The sequence below is a fragment of the Tursiops truncatus genome, chromosome 1 (genome assembly GCF_011762595.2).
Source record: "Tursiops truncatus isolate mTurTru1 chromosome 1, mTurTru1.mat.Y, whole genome shotgun sequence".
Lineage (NCBI taxonomy): Eukaryota > Metazoa > Chordata > Mammalia > Artiodactyla > Delphinidae > Tursiops > Tursiops truncatus.
In genome coordinates this window covers 55,748,608-55,771,324 of record NC_047034.1, presented here as the reverse complement: position 1 = coordinate 55,771,324, position 22,717 = coordinate 55,748,608, and the positions used below count along the sequence as shown (strand labels likewise).

Here is a 22,717-nt window from a genome sequence, read left to right as displayed (position 1 = left end):
GTACGCATGTGTCAATCATTCAATCCACAATAAGGAAAAAGATTGCGCCAACAGGAAACGCACCAGCTACAAATAAATCAAAATTCCTGGCTTTCCGTGACTCCTCCCATCTTTCTATTGGCTTCTGATGGGGAGAAGAAAGAAGCCTTCAGTATTTAAATACTGCCAGTTCAGCGGTGAACTAGCACAGTGGTCACGGTGGGGATACAAGGAACTGGTAACGAGGACTGGCAGTCTTTGAAGGGACCTAAGCCCCCAACAAAGGGCGCATCTACTTCCTTATCTGCGCCGGAACCTCTTGGCAGAGTACGTGGGTTCCAGAGGGAACGATTTAGAAACAGGACTACTTCCTGCTGCTGAAGTGGGGCGGGGGGTGTGGGGGAAATAAGCTCGAGGAGCGGCATCCTCCTTGCGCTACCCGAGGCAGAGAAGAGGCCAGAGAGGAGGCGGCGGGCGGAGGAGGCAGAGGAGCCTACTGCAGAGAAGAAAGTGTCGGAGCCGGTAGGTTAGCAGCCTTAGAGCAGGGGACAGTGGACAGCACCCAGGACTCGCTTTGCAAATCTGTGGTCCCAAGTTGCCGAGCTGCCCATTGGGTAGGGGCCGTGCGTCTCCCGCCGCCTGTCAGTCGGCACCAGGAAGGGACTGTTGGGGGCTGGGGCTGGGCCTTGCGGGGCACCAGACTGCGCTCGAGCTGGCTGACAGCCCTACCCCGGAGCCAGGGGAGCCGCTGGGCCGTTCTGCCTGAGGGCGTGGGGTTCCGCACCCTGGACAACTTCCCTAGACAGGGGTTGGAATTTGTGGGGAAGGAAGTGGATATCGTGAGTCCCACTTAACCCTCGGGACCTAGCGAAATCTTGCCAAGTGGGTGGTGGACATTGTTTCGGGAATTGAGGGAAGGGCTTGTAAAGAGAATGTTAGTCTGGAGCCATAGTTTCTCTACCCTGTTCTATCTGCCCGGGCTATCGAAAGTGGAGTTGTTTGTACTTAAAGGCAAGTGACTACTCCTACTCCTGTCCCTTCGGGACAACTTAGCAGCTTTCAGATCCGTTGTTAAACCAGCGTGTTCCCTATCCGATCTATCATGTTAGTACTGCTATGGGTATCTGGTGAATACTCTGTAGATATACTTGATAGGTCAAAGTTAAATGTCTCCAAAGCACTTTTTGAAGAGAGACAAGACTAACCTAGCAGTCGGGACTATTTAGCGCACTTACCCTCACATTCACATAGAATCTTTTTAGCATTCAGAGTAAAGATGGTCATCTTAAAGGTACTAGGTAAGGGTTATGATTGTGCATCTGCAAAAGGCCTGTCGTATAATAGGATATAAAGTTCTTTATCACTGAACGAAATTATTGTATAGAGATTGTTATCGGAAAGATCAGAAATAGTTTTTAAGTACTGCTTTTCTATTGTCTTAGGTTCGGCTTTAGAGTGTGGTGAAGGGTACTTTTCATGTTGCATGGAAGGAAAGCCAATGCGCAGGTAGGCATTTAGGAAGAAAACCTTCGGTTTCACTAAATGCAATTCACATAATAATCCAGGGCTTCATTTAAAAAAATTTTTTTAAACGTTTTCAAATCTTACCAAATTCTGCTTGTAACTAATGGTTCTTGTTCTAAAATAAATCAAAAGTAGTATCAGGAATTAATAGCTTTTTAAATAGAGTAAGATATAAAACTTAAATTGCTAAAGAGTGCTGTGAGTTTTATGTAGTTAACACTTCAGTTTTCCTTTTTGCATGGTAATTTTTTGTGGTAATCACTAAGTGTACTGTGATACTGTATGGGTTTATTATAGTCCTCAACCATAGAATGTAGAGGGTTCTGTTGCCACATAAGACTAATGATTGCTTATAATACGCTGTACTGAATGTCTAATTATGGTTTTGGTTATTTCACTGATGTTCATTAATACATTTGTTCTATTAATTAAAATAGCTGCATTGCAGGGAAGTTTGGTCGAGGACTAAAAAAGATATTGGACATAACTTAGTCTATAGAAAAATAGAACAGTGTGTGGGAAAACATAGACAATTCTCCTAACCCTAGAATTTAGAAATTTGGTAATGCTTTTTCTCTATCTGTTCCAACAAATAGGACTCAAATCCTTATTGAAAATCAGCCCACTTCTGTTTCTTCATTTGTAAAACTCATTTTACATTTATTGAACTGTATTTAATCATTTTTGTTTAACATCAAAGATAAATAGCTCTGGTAGACCCTTTTAAGAGAAGAAGCATTTTGTGATGGGGGTATGACTTAGAACCAGGAGGAAGAACCAGAATATAAATGTTTTTTCCAAATCAGTTATTGATTTTTTTGATTGCCCTTGACCTGTTCACCTTCTTTGTGCCCCAGTTTACTTCTGTAATGTATCTGACCAGGATATTGGGAATTAATGAATGCTTGCAAGTGCTTTGAGATTGCCAGATGAAAAGATGTTATGGATATAACAAATACCATTATCTTATTTGTGTCTGACTCTAAAGTAGGAATAATATTTGACTGAAAGTACATGAAGAAATTAACAACACATATATTAAATGCTTCATCACTTCAACTTCTAACATGATTGCCAGAACCACTGATTGCTTCTCATCCTCAGCTGCCATAAATGTCATATCTTATGTAATTGTTTAATATGAACTTATTATTTTTCAAAAAGAGAAGGCACACCATGAGAATGTTTTTGGTTTATCAGTAATTTCTGTATAAAATATTTGCTTAATCACTCATACCTACCCTTTTTTTTTCTTGCTTTTTTTATATAATATTGCCAGTTGTTTAAACATATTGGAGAATTCTGATGCCATTAATTGTTAAGTTACAGTTCTTTTTTCATCACCATCACTTGGCCAGAGCCTGGCCTACCACTGCTCTCTGGTTTTACTTTTACCTGCTACCTATATTAAGTCTTGGTCACACCCTTTCCTTATTGGGCTGTCATTCTTGCTGCTGCAACCCAGAAAGCAGTCTCTGGAAAGTAATGTTGGGTTTATACCTACCAGCTATTGGAGAAGCTTTGAATGAGAAATAACTGTTTATATTGAGATTATTTGAATACATGTTTGTTCTCACTACTAGAGTGTGAGCTCTTTGAGTGTCATATGTCTTCTGTATCTTTGTATCCCTAGCACCTAATGATCACTGAATAATCGTTTGAATGACTGAACAGCTGAACCGTATCTACAGACTTTTCCCATGAGGGGGGAAAAACTATGAACAAGAAAAGATTGAAAATTGCTGTTAGGGTATTCCAGTGCTTAATCATAAAGCTTTATGAAACTGATTGGCATTTTATTAGTAAAGCTTCATTGCATTCATTTATTTAACTACCTATTATGGGTAAATGCTACAAAATTTAAAAGCTAAGATATTCAATGAAAAGTAAGTCTCCCAATGCTGACCCTAGCTCCCAATTTTCCTCTCCAGAGGAACCACCTGAAAGCAGTTTCTTATGCATTTTTCAGTATTGTAATGCATATACAAGCATATATAGAATATCTCCCCTTTTTAAAAAACACTAATGTTTACACATCATGCGCAGTCTTCTGTATCTTTCTTTTTTCACTTCACACATTATCTTGTAGATATGACAAATACATAGACCCACCTTATTCTTTTTAATAGTTACATAGTATTTTATTATCTGTAAGTACCATAGTTAACCAGTCCCTTTGAGAGATGTTTATTTCAAACGGTTTGCTGTTACAACCAATTCTGCAGTGAATATCCTTGTATGTGGCTTTTGCCCAGTTGTGTAAGTATAGGATAAATTCTTAGATGTAAAATTGCCCAAAGAGTATGTGCATTTCAAGATTTTGGTTAATATTAACATATTCCTCTCCTTAGAGATTATACCAGTCTGAAGTCTCACCAACAGTGTGCCCGTCTCCCAAGATACTATTTTTTAATCATTGATTTAATTTAGAGATACTAAAACATTTTGCAATGTAATTCTTCCATCTTTTCTTAAATATACAAATAGGAAACTGAGCCTGATTTTATTAGGAATTGGTTTATTCACTCACCAAACATTTATATAGTACTTGTTCTATGCCTGTATACTGTACGTATACAGATGAAGTGATGGAAAGACATGTAAACAGGTACCATAATACGACATGAACAGGACTTTATTTTTTTTGGCTGCGTTGGGTCTTTGTTGCTGCACATGGGCTTTCTCTAGTTGCGGCAAGCGGGGGCTACTCTTCATTGTGGTGCGCGGGCTTCTCATTGCGGTGGCTTCTCTTGTTGCGGAGCACAGGGTGTAGGCGAGTGGGCTTCAGTAGTTGTGGTGCACGGGCTCAGTAGTTGTGGCTTGCGGGCTGTAGAGCACAGGCTCACTAGTGTGGCACACGGGCTTAGTTGCTCCGCAGCATGTGGGATCTTCCCAGACCAGGAGATTGAAACCGTGTCCTCTGCATTGGCAGGCGGGTTCTTAACCACTGCGCCACCAGGGAAGTCCCATGAACAGCATTTTAGTAGAGATGTAAGCCTGTGCTCTGTGGAGATGAGGAAAGCTCACCTTCACAGAGGTGGTGATATTTGAGCTGCATCTTTTAGAAAGAATAAGAATTTGCTTTAAAGAATGTGCTTTAAAGGATAAGAATTAAAGAAGGGAGATAATAAAGACACCATAAACAGTAGGAACAGCTGTGCCAAAAACAAAAACGAAAACACAAAAAGACACCAAGACCTGGAAGTGTATAACATGTATGGAATGGTAAGTATATCTGGAGTGTAGAGTATATGAGGGAGGAAGAAGGGGAAACAAGGGGGGAAAATCATGGAAAATGAGGCTATAACCATGGGAAAGAGTTCAACTTTACCCTTTAGGTATTTAAGAGCCAATGGATGTTGTTATACAAATCAGATTTGGTTTTGGGGCTGATGTTTAAGAAGATAGGATGTAGACCAGAAAGAGGGAAAAAATAATGGCAAAAAATACTAATTTAAAGGAGTTGTAGTAGTTTAGATGAAAGCTGATGAGGCCCTGAAGTAGATCAATGGCAGTGGGGATTGAGAGAAGAGGATGGAATTAAGAGTTTAATAGTAAAATCAAAAGGATTTGGTGAATATAGAGTGAGGAAAAGGTAACGATATAAATGACTCCAAAGATCTTAGCTTGGGAAACTAGGTGCTGCCATAATGAGATCAAAAATACAGGAAGAGGGGCTTCCCTGGTGGCGCAGTGATTGAGGGTCCGCCTGCCGATGCAGGGGACGCGGGTTCATGCCCCAGTCATGGAGGATCCCACATGCTGCGGAGCGGCTGGGCCTGCGCGTCCGGAGCCTGTGTTCCGCAACGGGAGAGGCCACAACAGTGAGAGGCCCACGTACCGCAAAAAAAAAAAAAAAAAAAAAACAGGAAGAGGAACAGGTTTTACTAAGCCAAGAATAGATTCTCTTTTGTATTCTTTAAGATTATTATGTCGAGGAAACAGCCAGGTAGAGATAGCCATCATGTAATTGCACTATGGATCTGGGGCAGAAGAATGGTTTGGGCTGGAGAGAAAAAAAAATTGTGAGTCATCAGTATGCAGAAGATTCTTGAAGTTGTAGGTGTGAATGAGGGTAGAACAGAAAAGGAATATGCCAAAAGCAAAATCCTAGGGAGTATCAGGGGTGTTTAAGGTGGGGCCTAAGATGAAAACCCACTGAAGATTCATAAATGGGTAAGAAGCTTTAGGTTCTTTGGGTTTTGTTTTATTTAATTGTATCTAGAGATTTTATTGATAACATTCACTCATGGTGAAGATCACAGATGAGCTCCTTGAGTTCAACGTCAAAAGACAAATCCCATTCAGATCTCTTGTCTTTAGAATTTCCAGTTTATTTTACTTAGTCTAAAATGTATGCTTTAAAATAGTAGTATAAGGAGACTTCCCTAGTGGCGCAGTGGTTAAGAATCCACGTGCCAATGCAGGGGACACGGGTTCGATTCCTGGTCTGGGAAGATCTCACATGCCGCGGAGCAGCTAAGCCTGTGTGCCACAACTACTGAGCCCACATGCTGCAACTACTGAAGCCCGTGTGCCTAGAGCCCATGCTCTGCAACAAGAGAAGCCACTGCAATGGGAAGCCCACACACCTCAACTAGAGAAAGCCCATGCACAGCAATGAAGACCCAACTCAGCCAAAATATAAATTAATTAATTTAAAAAAATAATAATATAAGATATACCTGCTTGATTTGGCTCTTTCTTGGTGTGCCATGCCAAGTTGGCTTACTCAACACCTCTCCTTTCTTTCCTCCTTCTACTACATAGACACAAGAAAAAAATATTATACTTGATATGTTTAATATTCTTTGCATTTGGGGTTGGCTGTGTAACACAGTGCTGCCAATGAAATGTCAGTGGAAGTTGCTGAGAGGTATCCTAGGAAGACTTGCTTTCCTGACATAAAGGGAGACCAGCTTGTTTGCATGGCCAATTGCCCTTTCTCTATCTTACCTTAATTGCTGGGCCAAGGCACCCAATGCTGACCCTCATTTCGTCCAATAAACAGTGATGCCTTAAGGCTGAAGAATTCATGACCTACTTTCAGATTAAGGAATTAACTGCCTGGCTTTCTGGTGTGGTAGGGACTGTACTGCCTAGTGGATGCTCTTCTAATAAGCCTCACTGGCACTTTGAGATGTTATTTCTGTTTTAAGGATTTGTATGCTCAAATCTCTAGCTCTCCCTATTCGTGTGTGCTTAGGACTTTAAATGAGGGTCAACTCAGCTGAATCTTTTAAGAGCAGGCTGTTAATTTCCAAATTAAAACAAATGTTTGAAGTATAAAGGGAGAGATGCTCATTTGGTAGATAAGGAGCACAATTCCAAGCTAAGGAAAGATTCTGCAGGTCTTTGGACTAAGAGATAAAACTTGATTATAAATGCTTTAGAAGGCTATGTTTTTCTAAACTTTTTATTGTGTTTGATTTCAAATTATCATAGCCACTTATAGAACATGACTCTTTCCTCAATTAAGACTGTTACTTTTGAAGTAGATCTGAGGAACGAGTGCCATGATAGCTGTGAAATTTAAGTTGACTCAAATATTTGGGGTATGTGGAAATGCTGTTATTAAATGTACTTAGGGAGGTACTAAAGTTGTAGCATTCCTTTAGCAAACATGAATATTTAAGATATTTTATTTGTTCTTTGGTTTATGTTTCCTACATGCACATGACTTGATTCTTCTATCATTCGAGATATCAGTATTCATGGGAATGACCCATGCATTTATCTAGCCTGCATTTCCTTGACCTCCTAAATTCTTGGGACTTTTACCTTCACTCACTTCAAAAATTCATTCCTACTATGACTCAGAAAATCTCTCTCTGAAATCGTTTTAAGTCCTGATAACTTGTTTTCTGACCATAACCTCTTGAATGCCCATTCCAGCTGTTCTTTGACCTAATCATAATCAACACACTTTTGTCTCTTGTGTTTTTACAGTTTACTCCTGCAACCACTTTAACCATTTTCTAGCCACCACTCACTGAACTCCCGAGTTTGTCCGTGGCATTTACCCATTCTAGATTAAGGCAGGCATTTATATTCTGTAATTTGGGCTGTTGATAAAACCAGCCACAGGGAATTCATGCTGTATCATTTGGGCCAACAGTGTCATCCAACAGTATTTCTATGAGTCCCTAATCAATGCTTACTCATTCCCCACAGTAGCTATTTCACATCCTTACCCATTCTTCTCATAATCCTCTTAACACTCCTTTCAGTGGCAGCAAGTGACCTGCTCCCCCAAATCCCAGCTTCACAGAAAAAAGAGGCCATCAGGTATGAACTTCCTCAAGCTCCTGACACCTCCTTACCCAAAAATAAATGTGTCTGTTTCCACACTATGTTTCCTCCCACGCCCTTACTCTGATCTCTTATGGTGAGGCCCTCTCCCTTTTGTCTAAGATCCATTCTTCTGTATTTTGTTTCTAAATACCCCCACTTTTCAAGAATTTTGCTCCATCATTTATTCTCTCCCTCTTTACATATATTTTAAAACTTCTCCCTCCTTCTGGTTCTTTGCATCAATATATAATCATTTTCCAGTTATTACTCTCTTTAAACAGACATAGTAGTTTATGTCTCTTTTCACAGCCAAGCTTCTTTCTAGAAATACTGCATACTCTCTCTCTCTTCACCTTCATTGACCACTGCCATTGAATACCTCAGGATTTTACTGAAAGTTTAGGGATAATGAAGGACACCGTAAAGGTTTGGCCATTCATTATTTTCTCACTGGCTGTTTTTCTCCTTAAATCACAACCTGCCACCAGTTTTAATCAGTCTCTGTTTCTTTTCCTTTCTAATTCTCTTTCTCGCCCTAAAACTTTCTGCCTTTGAAATTACTGTTACTTTATTATACTGAGTAGTTTAGTTCTCTTTGTTACAATCTTGCTGCCTCTAGAACAGAGGTTAAAAAACAAAATCCTCGTATATCTTATAGGTGGTTCATATAAGTGCCTGGCATAGTTTCACATAAGAGAGAGTGGTGGGGTCTGTGGTGAACTAAGATTCCAAGCCCTCCTAATGATATTCAAATTCAATTTAAATTTCAAAACAAACCAAAAAATACTGCAGACGAAGTACATCTAATGGTCTTTATCATCCCAAGGGGCCCTCACCTTGCGTTTTATAATTAAAAGGCCCAAATAGATGTTTTCTTAAAAGCACCATCTGTCTCTGAAATAAACATTGCCCTTTTCCACAGAATGTGAAAGAATAATTGAAGAAATTTTAATAGCAGCTTTTTCCTTCCAATTATATGTACAAATTCAAATGTAGTAATTAGTTTTTTGTTTTTTGGTTTTTTTTTGGCTATGTTGGGTCTTCGTTGTGGCACGCCGGCTTCTCTCTAGTTGTGGCATGCAGGTTTTCTCTCTACTTGTGGTGTGCGTGCTCCAGGGCATGTGGGCTCTGTAGGTTGCAGCCCCCAGCCTCTCTTGTTGAGGCGTGAGAGCTCAGTAGTTGTGGCGCGCAGGCTTAGTTGCGCTGCGGCATGTGGAATCTTTTTCCCCGACCAGGGATCGAACCAGGGTCCCCTGCATTGGAAGGCAGATTCTTTACCACTGGACCAACTGTAGGGAAGTCCCTACAGTTTCTTAAAATGATTTCATACATAATGTCTGATTTTTTTAGATTTATTGACATTTTGGTAAATGTGAATCCTTCTTGTTTTATTTCATTTTGTATGTTTGACAAGACTTCGCTCTTACTTTTTTCTTTCCTTTATAGCTACATTTTGAATCATTACTTTCTCCATGTTGTTATTTCCTTTCAACTTAGGTCAACATAGTCTCTTTGTAAAAACCAACAGTTTCCGCTAACAAAGAAATTTTATTTATTAGTCAAATTTATTAGCCAGTTTTTAGTCAAACTTTAATTTGTGTTAAAATAACCTGCTTGCTAAATGCAGACTCTGTAACTACACCCCCAGAGATATTGATTCTCTAGCCTCCCTTAAGAATCTGCGCTTTAACCAAGCACCCCCGCATAGCTGGTGTTAGAGAAACAGTATTTTAAAACTTAATGTAACAGCCTAACAGGAATTGGGCTATCAGCCATGAAGAAAGAGTATCTAGTCTTCTAACAACATTTTTACTTCATTTGAAAGAAAAGGCACAAATTCAAACCATAATTCTAAATCTATCAGTACCTATTTAGAAAATCTGATAATAATGGAGCAAGAACCTCTATATACAGGAATAGTTGGCCAGTCAAAGCAAGGGCAATTTTTTCTGTATTAATGTTGTTTAGTAAATTTAGAACATGTGGCTAATTTTACTGTTTCACATTTCTTTGTGTGTGTGTGGTACGCGGGCCTCTCACTGTTGTGGCCTCCCCCGTTGCGGAGCACAGGCTCCGGACACGCAGGCTCAGCAGCCATGGCTCACGGGCCTAGCCGCTCCGCGGCATGTGGGATCTTCCCGGACCGGGGCACGAACCCGCATCTCCTGCATCGGCAGGCAGACTCTCAACCACTGTGCCACCAGGGAAGCCCTGTTTCACATTTTAACTACTGTGTTTTTGGTATCAGAAAGTTTGGGGCTGAAAGTAACAAAGTTTCTTGACTCAAACTGGCTTAATCGATATGGACATCTTTTATTTACATAACGAGAAGGCCATAGGTAGTATGAGCTCCAGGGCTGGTCGATGCACAGCCTGATAGTACCTCCTTCGACCCAAGTTCTCTCTGCGTCTCCAGTGTAGCCTCTTCACTATCAGCTTCATCCTGACCTAAAATTGCAAGAGAATTTGGGATTCATCCTTAAAGCTGGGGACATGGTCAGCTTCCCCTGAAGTACATGGCTGGTAGAACGAAATAAGATTTTGTTAAGGTTTGAGAGAGTTGATGGTAAAATATGCCATTAATAGACTTTATCTTGAAGTTATGTTTTTCATAAGCACTTAATGAATACAAAATCTGCTAAACTGATTGGCAGATTTTATACCCTTTTGGTTTTAGAAAGACTGATTCTTTCCTAGAATTGGCAGTCCTTCCCCCCCCTTTTTTTTATTGGAGTATCTTTATTGGAGTATAATTGCTTTATTGGAGTATAATTGCTTTACAATGGTGTGTTAGTTTCTGCTTTATAACAAAGTGAATCAGCTATACATATACATATATCCCCATATCTCCTCCCTCTTGGTGCTGGGAAAACTGGACAGCTACATGTAAAAGAATGAAATTAGAACATTCCCTAACACCATATACAAAAATAAACTCCAAATGGATTAAAGACCTAAATGTAAGGCCAGACACTATAAAACTCTTAGAGGAAAACATAGGCAGAACACTCTATGACATAAATCACAGCAAGATCCTTGTTGACCCACCTCCTAGAGAAATGGAAATAAAAACAAAAATAAACAAATGGGACCTAATGAAACTTAAAAGCTTTTGCATAGCAAAGGAAAACGTAAACAAGATGAAAAGACAACCCTCAGAATGGGAGAAAATATTTGCAAATGAAGCAATTGGCAGTCCTTTTGTGGGAGAAGGCAAAAGCTCTATTTGGTCTCCTTAGTTTGTTAACTGTGGATAGAGTCCAGAATAATCCTTCCACTTAGCTCCTTCAGCCTTAAAACATATGTAAATTAGTCTTGAAAATTAAGTTAATAAAAATGTTATTTGAGTTCAATTTCTTTATGTATGTATTATATATATATATATATATATTTTTTTTTTTTTGTAATGTCATTAGTTCACTATTGGGATAGAAAAGCAAATAATTTGAGACCCTCTGGTTTCTCCAGATGAATTTTCACTTGGACAATCAGGCTTGCTCCCCCAAGCCTTTAATTAAAAGCTTTCCTAATCAAAAAAAACAAAAACAAGAAAGCAAATGAACTTATTTACAAAATAGAAATTGACTCACAAACATAGAAAACAAACTTACAGTTACCAAAGCAGATAGTGGGGGGGGGCGGTATAAATTAGGAGTTTAAGATTAACATATACACAGTATAAAATAGATGAACAATAAGGACATACTGTATAGCACAGGGACATATAGTCAATATCTTATAATAACCTATAATGGGAAATAATCTGAAAAAGAACATATATATATATATATATGTATACATATATGTATGTATAACTGAATCACTTTGCTCTGCACCTGAAACTAACAACATTGTAAATTAACCATACTTCAATTTTTAAAAAGTGGTTAAAAAAAATAGCTTTCCTAGGGCTCTTTCCTCTTGCTGGGGAGCAGTTCACACTTTAGTTTACCACCCCACCCCTCAAATCATTAGAGTACTTAATCCATCAGACTCCAAACAAAGAATTTGTGAATATAGATGTGATAAGGTATGAACACAACCTATTTCTGGGACACTTATTATAACTTCCCCTCAAAGATGCCCAGAAAAATATATGGGGATGTACGGGGCGGGGTGGGGGGGGGGGAGGTAGAAAAAACGAACCATTTCTGCCAGTAGAACCCTTTGGATGTGATGAGACTGTTGGAGGATGTGGGCTTAGATTTTTTGAAAGTAAACATTTACAAAAACAAATAGCAGAACCACAGAAGAAATAACTTAATGTATAGAATTAAATATAACATCTAGAATTAAATTGCTAGAAATAAATACAACTTCTCAGAGGATTTAAAATGAGGCACCCCTTATCGTCTCAGTGATCCTTGTTCTTGCTCCTTCTCATTCTCCTAAAAGAGCAGCATAGTCCAGCCATGTGGCAGCATGCTTGCCTTTTCTCCCTTCTAAGAACAACAACCACGTAAACCAGATTGCCAGGATCATTTCCGCCTCAAATGCTCCATCTAGTTGACCAAAACAGTTCAGGATAAAGCACTGACTTTGGAGTCAGAGGACCTACATTCAGACAAATCCCAACACTGTCATTTTCCTTGTGAGGTAAGTGTAATTATCCCCACAATTACAAATGATGAACTTGAGGATCAGAGACGTTAAGTAATTTGCCCAAGATTATACCTAATAAATGATGCAGCTAAGGTTTGAATCTATGTTTGCCTGGCTACAAACTGGGCATTCTTTCAAGAGAACCAGACAAGAAAGTTTGGAGGGTATAGTTTATTTTGGCAGGAAGAAAAGCTGAATTTATTTGACAGCTATTTAATGAGCACTGGATCCACATGTTGAAGGATAGCATTGAGTAAAAGAGAACAGAGGCCTTGTTTTTATGGAGCTTATGTTCTGGTTGGGAGAGAAAGCCAATACATTATATCAGGAGGTAATTATTCAAGAAGAAAAATTAAGCACAGTAAAGGGTATAGGGTAGTAGAAGAAAGAGATGCTGTTTCGTATAAGGTGGTCTGATAAGTTGACATTTGAACAGAGATCTGAAAGAAATAAGGGAATGAGCTCTGCAGATATTTGGGGAAGAACCTTTCAGGAAGGAGGATTAAGGCTGTGAAGCAAGAGAGGCCTTGGCGTGTCCCAGAAATAGCAAGGAAGTCTGTGTGACTAGAGAACCATGAGTGAGGGGAAAGTGGGAGACGAATTCAGAGAGTTAGCCAGGGGAGGAGTCATATAGAAGTTCGTAAACTCTATAGGCTTTGTTTTTTGCTACTGATATGAGTGTTTAAAGGATTTTGAGCAGAGGAAAGGTATAGTCTGACTTTTCTAAAGGATCAGTTTGGTTGTTTAGAGAAGAGAATATAAATCAGCAAAGGTGGAAGCAAGCAGACCACTTATGAGGCTATTATCATATAAAGAAGTGTGAGGATAGCCTGAATTAGGGTGGGACTAGTCGAAAGGTAGAGAAATGGTTGGATTCTAGGTATTATTTGGAGGTAGAATGACAGAATTTGCTGATGGATTGTGTTTGAGGGTATGTGGAAGGGAAGGGGCTCCAAGATTTTTGGCCTGGGACGTCCCTAGTGGCACAGTGGTTAAGAATCTGCTTGTCAATGCAGGGCACACAGGTTCAAGCCCTGGTCCAGGAAGATCCCACATGCTGCGGAGCAACTAAGCCTGCAAACCACAACTACTGAGACCGCGTGCCACAACTACTGAAGCCCGCGTGCCTAGAGCCTGTGCTCCACAACAAAGAGTAGCCCCCGCTCGACACAACTAGTGAAAGCCTATGTGCTTTAGCCATTCACATATGGGTGATGGGAACCATGAGATTAAATGCACTTCCCCAAGAATGTGTATAGAGAGCAGAGAAAACAGAACTTTTGAGAATGACCACATTTATGAGAATTCCTTCCAAGTTTGCAAACCAGACAGTTGATAAGAATAGAGAAATTATCAATTATTGAAAGTCAGAATCTATACAATCTAATACAATCATGAGTGTTTTTATTTGCATACTGTTTTTTTTAAAAAAGTAGATATGTAGAAATTAGCTTTCATATTGTACTTAGGTGAAATAAAAAATTGTTTATGTCTGAGTTCAACAGTACCATCTTTGTGTACATAATTAAGGTCACAACAAAAACTCTTTAATTTCAACATACAATGTCAGTATTGTAATGGAAAATTTTTAAATGGTCTTGTCTTTAATGGTGTACCACTGTTAACCACGTGATGTATTATTTCAGCATCTACTACAAACAAGAGACCATTAAGTACTGTGGCTGAAAGCTTTTTTGCTTGTTTACATGGGTGGTAACAATTATCCTTTAACTCAGTTTTGCTCAGTTTTATGTTTCAGTTTTAAATTGTCAAGCGTAAACAGTGCTGTTTCTACCAGATGTCAGGAATTATGAACAGTTTGTACTATAGAATACAGTTACCTGTAGGCTGAGGCCAAGCGTAGAAATATTGAATGTATAAGTACTTGGGAAAAACAGGTTGCTGCTAAAGAAAGGAAGAGCTAAGTGTAGTTTCTTCTTCCTAAAATGTCCTTTTATATTCTCCTCTCCTTCCCAGGGGATTCTGTCAACACTCTAGTGTTTTATTATACTGTAGGTCTTGTCAGTGGTACAGCTTTAGGGGTAGTAAACTGATACTGTCTCTTGCAGGCCAGTATTAGACTATCTCAGTACAGTCATAGATGATTAGTTTCTGAGACTCACATGAGTCAGAAGACTGCTTAGTAAGTAGAGAATCAGAAACAGAAGTATAACGATCTGAACCATGTGTGTAGGATACTTCACCTAAGCTCTGGAAAAATGCAATGTAATATTCCTACTTCACACACAAAAAAATACATACCCTTGTAATAACCTGATAGCTTATGCCAGGTCTATGTTCCAGTATAAACAAATAACTATAGATTTTGCCTTTCTGAACCACATTTTTTATCCTGGTTGCCCCCTTTCTGGCTATTCATGTGTCTCTCTCTCCTTCTAGATAATTAGGTTCCCTGATTACCTCTTTATATTTCTTTGAATTTTCCTCAGTCCATAGCAAAATGCTCTGTAAAATATAAGAACTAGTAAATATTTGTTAAAAGCATAGTTATCATCTTAACTGAGGGGCATAGATTCTCTTTTTTCTCCATGTTGATAGATACAGTGTGATGATTATGAAAATCCAAATATCTTAGTTCTAATTATTTGTCAATAATTTAAGTTTGTGGCATTTACCTAGTAAGTTAGCACCTGAATTTCTACATACAATATACATGTGAAATGCAGGAATTAGCTTCTAAAAATATTGCCATCTTCTCTTCTCTCTCCCACCCCCATCTCTGTAGGTGTACCAACATTCGACCAGGAGAGACTGGAATGGATGTAACAAGCCGCTGCACCCTTGGAGACCCCAACAAACTGCCAGAAGGGGTTCCCCAACCTGCCCGCATGCCCTATATCTCAGACAAGCACCCTCGACAAACCTTGGAGGTGATTAACCTTCTGAGAAAGCACCGGGAGCTGTGTGATGTGGTGCTAGTTGTGGGCGCTAAGAAGATATATGCCCATCGAGTCATTTTGTCAGCCTGTAGTCCCTACTTCCGAGCTATGTTTACAGGAGAATTGGCAGAGAGCCGTCAGACGGAAGTTGTGATCCGAGACATAGATGAGAGGGCTATGGAACTACTGATAGACTTTGCGTATACCTCCCAGATAACTGTGGAAGAGGGCAATGTTCAGACCCTTCTGCCAGCTGCTTGCCTCCTTCAGCTGGCAGAAATACAGGAAGCCTGTTGTGAATTCTTAAAGAGACAATTAGATCCTTCTAACTGCCTGGGCATTCGGGCTTTTGCTGACACACATTCATGTCGTGAGTTGCTAAGGATAGCAGACAAGTTCACGCAACATAACTTTCAAGAGGTGAGTTGTACTTGGTGATTTGATGCATTCACAATGTATTTGTCAGGAGAACAATATGGGTTCACCATTCTGCTAACACATACCTGTTTAGGTATTTACTGCTAATTCTAACTCATAATATCAAAGAAATGTTATAAATTCTAAGCCTGGTTTTTATTTTATAGGACAATTTTGTGTTCTTTTAGCAAAAACTAAAGTTTTCAGGGATTGATTTCCCTAGACATATTCATAAAAGGCTAATTTATAAGCCAGAATACAGTTTATTACTGATAGGATAGTTGGTATTGGTCGTTTTTATAAAGCACTTCCTTCCTGATTATATGATTGTTCAGCAGAATAAACTGTAGATCAGAGATTGTTTGAACTAATAATCAGAAAAATGAAATTGGATGTTATTAGAAGTATTTTTTAATTAAACCTGTTATTTTTCATTTATTCATTCATTTAATAAGTATTTGTAAAGCTACTATACTTCAGCCACTGTGCTTGGGAACAGAGGCTACAGTAATGAACAAGATGCCTAGAGTGTCTGTTCTAGTGGAAATTATAATCTAGCAGGGAAGATAGACATTGAATTCATAATTACATAAATAAATAATTACAGTTAATGGGTGCTACAGAGAAGAAGCCCTGGATGATTTAACAGTGTATTACAGAGAGATTTAACTTTGGTTCTGGAACACTTCATACAAAATTCTGAAACATGAAGAAGCATAACAAGTTCAAGGAACTGAAAGAAACCCAGTGAGATCCAGAGGGCAAAAGGGAGGATGTAACATAATGATTTTATAGAAAGAATAGAGCCAGATCACAATGGAGCTAATAGACCATGTTAAGAATTTGAAATTTAATCTTAAGACCAATAGAAAACCATTAAAAGGGCTTCCCTGGTGGTGCAGTGGTTAAGAATCCACCTGCCAATGCAGGAGACATAGGTTCGAGCCCTGGTCTGGGAAGATCCCACATGCTGTGGAGCAACTAAGCCTGTGTGCCACAACTACTGAGCCTGTGCTCTAGAGCCCTGAGCCACAACTGCTGAAGCCTGCACGCCTAGAGCCCACTCTCTGCAACAAGAGAAGCCACAGCAGTGAGAAACCTGAACACCACATGAAGAGTAACCCCTGCTCGCCACAACTAGAGAAAGCCCACGCACAGCAATGAAGACCCAACATAGCCAAAAATAAATAAATAAATAAATTTATTTTAAAAAAGAAAAGAAAACCATTAAAGGGTTTTAAGCAAAGGAAAGACATGGTTCATTTTATTCTTTAATACCACTCTTCTGTCCAACAGGATAACTTCCAATGGATCAAAGATTTAAAAAATACAAAGTGAAACCATGAAAATAGTAGCAGATGACATGAAGCAATTCCTTTATAATCTTGAAATGAAGAAGGCCTTTCTAATTGACTAACCCAGAAAGCATAGAAGAAAATATTGATAGATTTGACTATATAAAAATTAAAAATTTCTGCATGGTAAAACAAAACAATATCAAGACAAAAATCAAAGACAAACTGGGGGAAAATATTTTCAATTCATATTACAGATGATATATCCTTAATACATCAAGAGCTCCTATTGGTCAATAACCTAGACCAGTGACCTAACAGAAAAATGGGCAGTAAACAAGAAGTTCAGATTGCCCTTAAACGTGAAAATCTGCTCAAGTTTGTTCTTAATAACTTAAAAATGAATTAAAACTATACCAAAGTACTATTTTTTATGTATCAGATTACAAATTTGTAATCTATCAGATTGCAAGTATCCAGAAGTTTGATTACACACCCTGTTGACAAGACCATGGAGAAATAGCTACACTGCTAGTGTAAGTATAAATTGATATAACCCCTCTGGAAGGAAACTGGGCAGTATATCAAAATTACACACTTTTTGTTCACACTCTTTGACTCGGCAATCTCATTTCTGGGAATCTGTACTAGAAATGAAATGGACAGGGGAACAGTTTGAGGAGGTAAAATCATGGGTTCCATTTTAGATATATTCAGTTTGAGATGCCTGTGAGATAGCTAAATAGAGATACTGAGCAGCTCACTGTTTATATGCATCTGTATCTTAGAAAAGAAGTTAGGCTGAGATTAAAATTTAGGAGTCATCAACATAGTAATGAAGTCATAATAATTAAACTATGGCTTAACCCTTTTTAGGCAGGATATAACCCTGAAGCCATAAAAGAAAATTGATATATTTGTATATAAATTTTAAACTTTTTAATATTTTATATAAATATAAAACTTTTTTACAAAAAGCACCATAAACAAGGTTAAAAAAATCAATGCCAATGAGATCACATAGTAGGAAGAGAGAAGAGAAAAGCCCTAAAATTTTTCCAAATATTGAAGGATGATTAGCAAAAAAGCAACTGACAAAGGAAGCTGGGAATAACTAGCGTAGAGAAAGGAGGAAAACCAGCAACCTGGGGGTCATGAAATGCAAAGGAAGGGATTGGTTAAGGAGGATACACACACACACACACAAACATATAGTTGGCCTTCCATATTTGCTGGTTCTGCATTCACAGATTCAACCAACTGTGGATCAAAAATATGAAAAATTCCATAAAATTCCCAAAGATAATGTTTGAATTTGTCAGGTGCTGGCAACTATTTACATAACATTTATATTGTATTAGGTATTATAAGTTAATCTAGAGATGATTTAAAGTATATGGGAAGATTGTGTAGATTATGCAAATACTGTGCCATTTTATATGAGTCTTGAGCATCCATGAATTTTGGTATCCTGGGGGCACAGGGGAGTGGGGTAGAGGGCAATCCTGGAACCAATCCTCCTCAGATACCAACGGATAACTATTTATGCTGGAACAGCCAGGTAGTTTCCAAAATTTAATATTAGAATCATTGGCTTTAAGAAATATTACAACAATACAGTTTGGAACTAAAGAAGGAACAGATCAGTGGCACTGAGAAGGGTCCAGAAGTAGATGTTTCAAGTCAGTGGAGGAAAGTAAAATTGTTTAATATGTGTCTTTAGTAAAACTGGTGATTTGGGGAAAAAATAAACTCTTTAAACAGATGGAATTCCCAACTGATAAATAAATTAAACCTAAAAAATTAAATTCTAAAAGTACTAGAAGAAAGCATTAGTAGGCTGGGGGTAAAAAATGGCCGTTCTAAGCAGGATATAACCCAGAAGCCATATAGAAAGATTGATAAATTTGATTGCATAAAAATTAAATATTGTTCAACCAAAAAAGTACCATAAACTAAATTAAGTAATGCCAAACTCAGAAAACCTATTTTGCGCATATGTGTCAGAAAAAACACTAATTCCCATAAGACTCATACAAATTCAATGAGAAAAACCATAAAAAATACATTAGAAAAATAGGCAAAGGATATGAATAAGCGATGTGTAAAAAAGATATTCAGGTATAAAATAAACATATGAAAGGATACTCACCATTATACATAACTAAAGAAACATACATCAAAACATTTCTTAACCTATCAGATTGGAAAGATAATTTTTAAACTTTATTTGAAAAAAATTCAAATGTATAAAAAATTGTAGGAAAAAGAAAACTTTCATGTTCCCTTTACCAAGATTCACCAGTTGTTAACATTTTGCCACATTTTCTTTATCATTTTGTCCTTATTATATAAATATTTTTCTTTCAGCAATTTGAGAGTATACTGCATACATCATATTCTTTTACTCCTGAATGCTTCAATGTGTATAATCCCTTATTGGTCGTATCATTTGCAAATATTTTCTCCCATTCAGTATGTTGTCTTTTTGTTTTGTCAATGGTTTCCTTTGCCATGCGAAGGCTTTTAAGTGTAATTAGGTCCCATGTGTTTATTTTTGCTTTTATTTCCTTTACTTTAGGAGACGCATGCAAAACAATATTGCTGCGATTGTGTCAAAGAGTGTTCTGCCTGTGTTTTCCTCTAGGAGTTTCATAGTATCTGGTCTTACATTTAGGTCTTTAATCATTTTGAGGGGCTTTTTAAAATTTTTTTTCAAAAGCAGGCAGTTTAATTCATAGTAGTATTCATAGAACTTTTGTGGGGGGCGTTGTTTATTTTTTAAATTTTTATTGAAATATAGTTGACTTACAATGTTGTGTTTCAGATGTACAGTAAAATGATTCAGTTATTCTTTTTTACATTCTCTTCCATTGTAAGTTATTACAAGATATTGAGTATAGTTTCCTGTGCTAGACAGTAGGTCCTTGTTGGTTATCTATTTTATATATAGTAGTATGTATATTTGAATCCCAAACTCCTAATTCTTTTGAGTTTGTTTTTCTATATGGTGTTAGAGAATGTTCTAATTCTCTTTTATGTAGCTGTCCAGTCTTCCCAGCACCACTTATTGAAGAGACTGTCTTTTCTCCATTGTATACTCTTGCCTCCTTTGTTGTAGATTAATTGACTATAAGGGCGTGGGTTTATATCTGGCCTTTCTGTCCTGTCCCATTGATATATGTGTCTGTTTTTGTGCAAGTATCATACTGTTTTGATTACTGTAGCTCTGTAGGATAATCTGAAGTTAGCATGATTCCTCCAGCTCTGTTCTTTTTTCTCCAGATTATTTTGGCTATTCGGGGTCTTTTGTGTTCCCATACAAATTTTTTAATTATTTCTAGTTCTGTGAAAAATGCCATTGGTCATTTGATAGGGGTCGCATTGACTCTGTAGATTACCTTGGGTAGTGCAGTAATTTTAACAATATTGATTCTTCCAATCCAAGAACACAGTATATCTTTCCATCTGTTCCTGTGGTGTTCAGTTTCTTTCATCAGCGTCTTACAGTTTTCAGAGTACAGGTCTTTTGCCTTCTCAGGTAGGTTTATTACTAGGTATTTTATTCTTTTCAATGTGATGATAAATGGGATTGTTTCCTTAATTCCTCCTTCTGATACTTCATATTAGTGGACAGAAATGCAACAGATTTTTGTGTATTAATTTTGTACCTGCAACTTTACCAAATTCTTTGATGAGTTCTAGTAGTTTTCTGGAGGCATCTTTAGGATTTTCTATGTATAGTATCATGTCATCTGCAAACAATGACAGTTTTACTTCTTCTTTTCCAATTTGGGTTCCATTTATTTCTTTTTCTTCTCCGATTGCTGTGGCAAGGACTTCCAAAACTATGTTGAATAAAAGTGGTGAGAGACTTGGTGGCACAGTGGTTAAGAATCTGCCTGCCACTGCAGGGGACATGGTTTGATCCCTGGTCCAGGAAGATCCCACATGCCACAGAGCAACTAAGCCCACTACTAAGCAACTAAGTTGCACCACAACTACTGAGCCTGCGCTCTAGAGCCCACGTGCCACAACTACTGAAGCCCACGTGCCTACAGCCCATGCTCTGCAACAAGAGAAGGCACTGCAATGAGAAGCCTGTGCACCGCAATGAAGAGTAGCTGCTGCTCGCCACAACTAGAGAAAAGCCCATGCAGCAATGAAGACCCAACGCAGCCAGAAAAATAAAAATAAAAAAAAAAGTGGTGAGAGGGCATCCTTGTCTTGTTCCTGATTTTAGAGGAAACACTTTCAGCTTTTCACCATTGAGGGTGTTGTTAGCTGTGGGTTTCTCATATATGTAGTCTTTATTATACTGACGTATGTTCCCTCTATGCCCACTTTCTGGAGAGTTTTTATTTTATCATAAATCGATGTTGAATTTTATCAAAAGCTTTTTCTGCATCTTTTGAGATGATCGTATGGCTTTTATTCTTCAGTTTGTTAACATGGTGTATCACATTAATTTGCACATATTTAAAAATCCTTGCATCCCTAGGATAAATCTCACTTGATCATGGTGTATGATCGTTTTAATGTACTGTTGGATTCAGTTCGCTAGTATTATTTTGTTGAGGATTTTTGCATCTGTGTTCATCAGTGATATTGGCCTGTAATTTTCTTTTTGTGTGTGATATCTTTGTCTGGTTTTGGTGTCAGGCATCAGCCATCAGGTATGATGGCTTCATAGAAGAGTTTAGAAGTGTTCTTTCCTCTGCAATTTTTTGGAATAGGATAGGTGTTAAGTCATCTCTAAATGTTTGGTAGAATTCACCTGTGAAGCTCTTTGGTCCTGGACATTTGTTTGTTGGGAGTTTTAAAATTACTGATTCAATTTCAGTACTGTTTCAATTTCTGTTTCTTCCTGGTTCAGTCTTGGGAGATTGTACCTTACTAAGAATTTGTCCATTTCTTCTAGGTTGTGCATTTTATTGGCATAGAGTCGTTCATAGTGGTCTCCATGATCCTTTGTATTTCTGTGGTGTCAGCTGTAACTTCTCCTTTTTCATTTCTGATTTTATTGACTTGGGCCCTCTCCCTTTTTTTCTTATTCTCTCTCTCTCTCTTTTTTAATTGAAGTGTAGTTGATTAACAATGTTGTATTAGTTTCTGGTGTACAGCAAAGTGATTCAGTCTATGTATATATCAATTTTATATATCTGTATATTCAGTTCTTTATGAGATTCTCTTTCATTTTGGTTATTACAAGATACTGAATATAGTTCCCTGTGCTCTACCATAGCACCTTGTTGTTTATCTAGTTTATATATAGTAGGGTATATCTGTTAATCCCAAACTCCTAATTTATCCCTTCCCCATCCTTTCCACTTTGGTAACCATAAATTTGTTTCCTATGTCTGTGAGTCTTTCTGTTTTGTAAATAAGTTCATTTGTATCATTTTTTTAGATTCCACATATAAGTGATATCATATAATATTTGTCTTTGTCTGGCTTACTTCACTTAGTATGATAATCTCTAGATGCACCCATGTTACTACAAAAGGCATTATTTCGTTCGTTTTTATGGCTGAGTAATATTCCATTATATATAATGGAATATATATAATATAGGGTATACATACATATTATATATATACACCACATCTCCTTTATCCATTCATCTGTTGATGGACACTTAGGTTGCTTCCATGTCTTGGCTATTGTAAATAGTGCAGCTCTGAACATAGGGGTGCATGTGTCTTT

At 37.9% G+C, this 22,717-nt stretch overlaps 1 protein-coding gene across 2 annotated transcripts in view; it reads left to right on the top strand.

Moving 5' to 3' along the window:
• Window positions 1-350: 350 nt before the first annotated feature.
• Window positions 351-22,717, top strand: part of KLHL20 (kelch like family member 20) — a 79,624-nt gene continuing 57,257 nt past the window's right edge. The window contains exons 1-3 of one of the 2 annotated variants that reach the window (XM_019952083.3): window positions 377-501; window positions 1,422-1,485; window positions 15,146-15,719. In XM_019952083.3, the coding sequence (XP_019807642.1) occupies window positions 1,463-1,485; window positions 15,146-15,719 (597 nt within the window). In that variant the 5' untranslated portion in view covers window positions 377-501; window positions 1,422-1,462. Of the gene's footprint in view, window positions 502-1,421; window positions 1,486-15,145; window positions 15,720-22,717 lie in introns of both variants that reach the window. The other variant, XM_019952084.3, reaches the window with a different exon arrangement.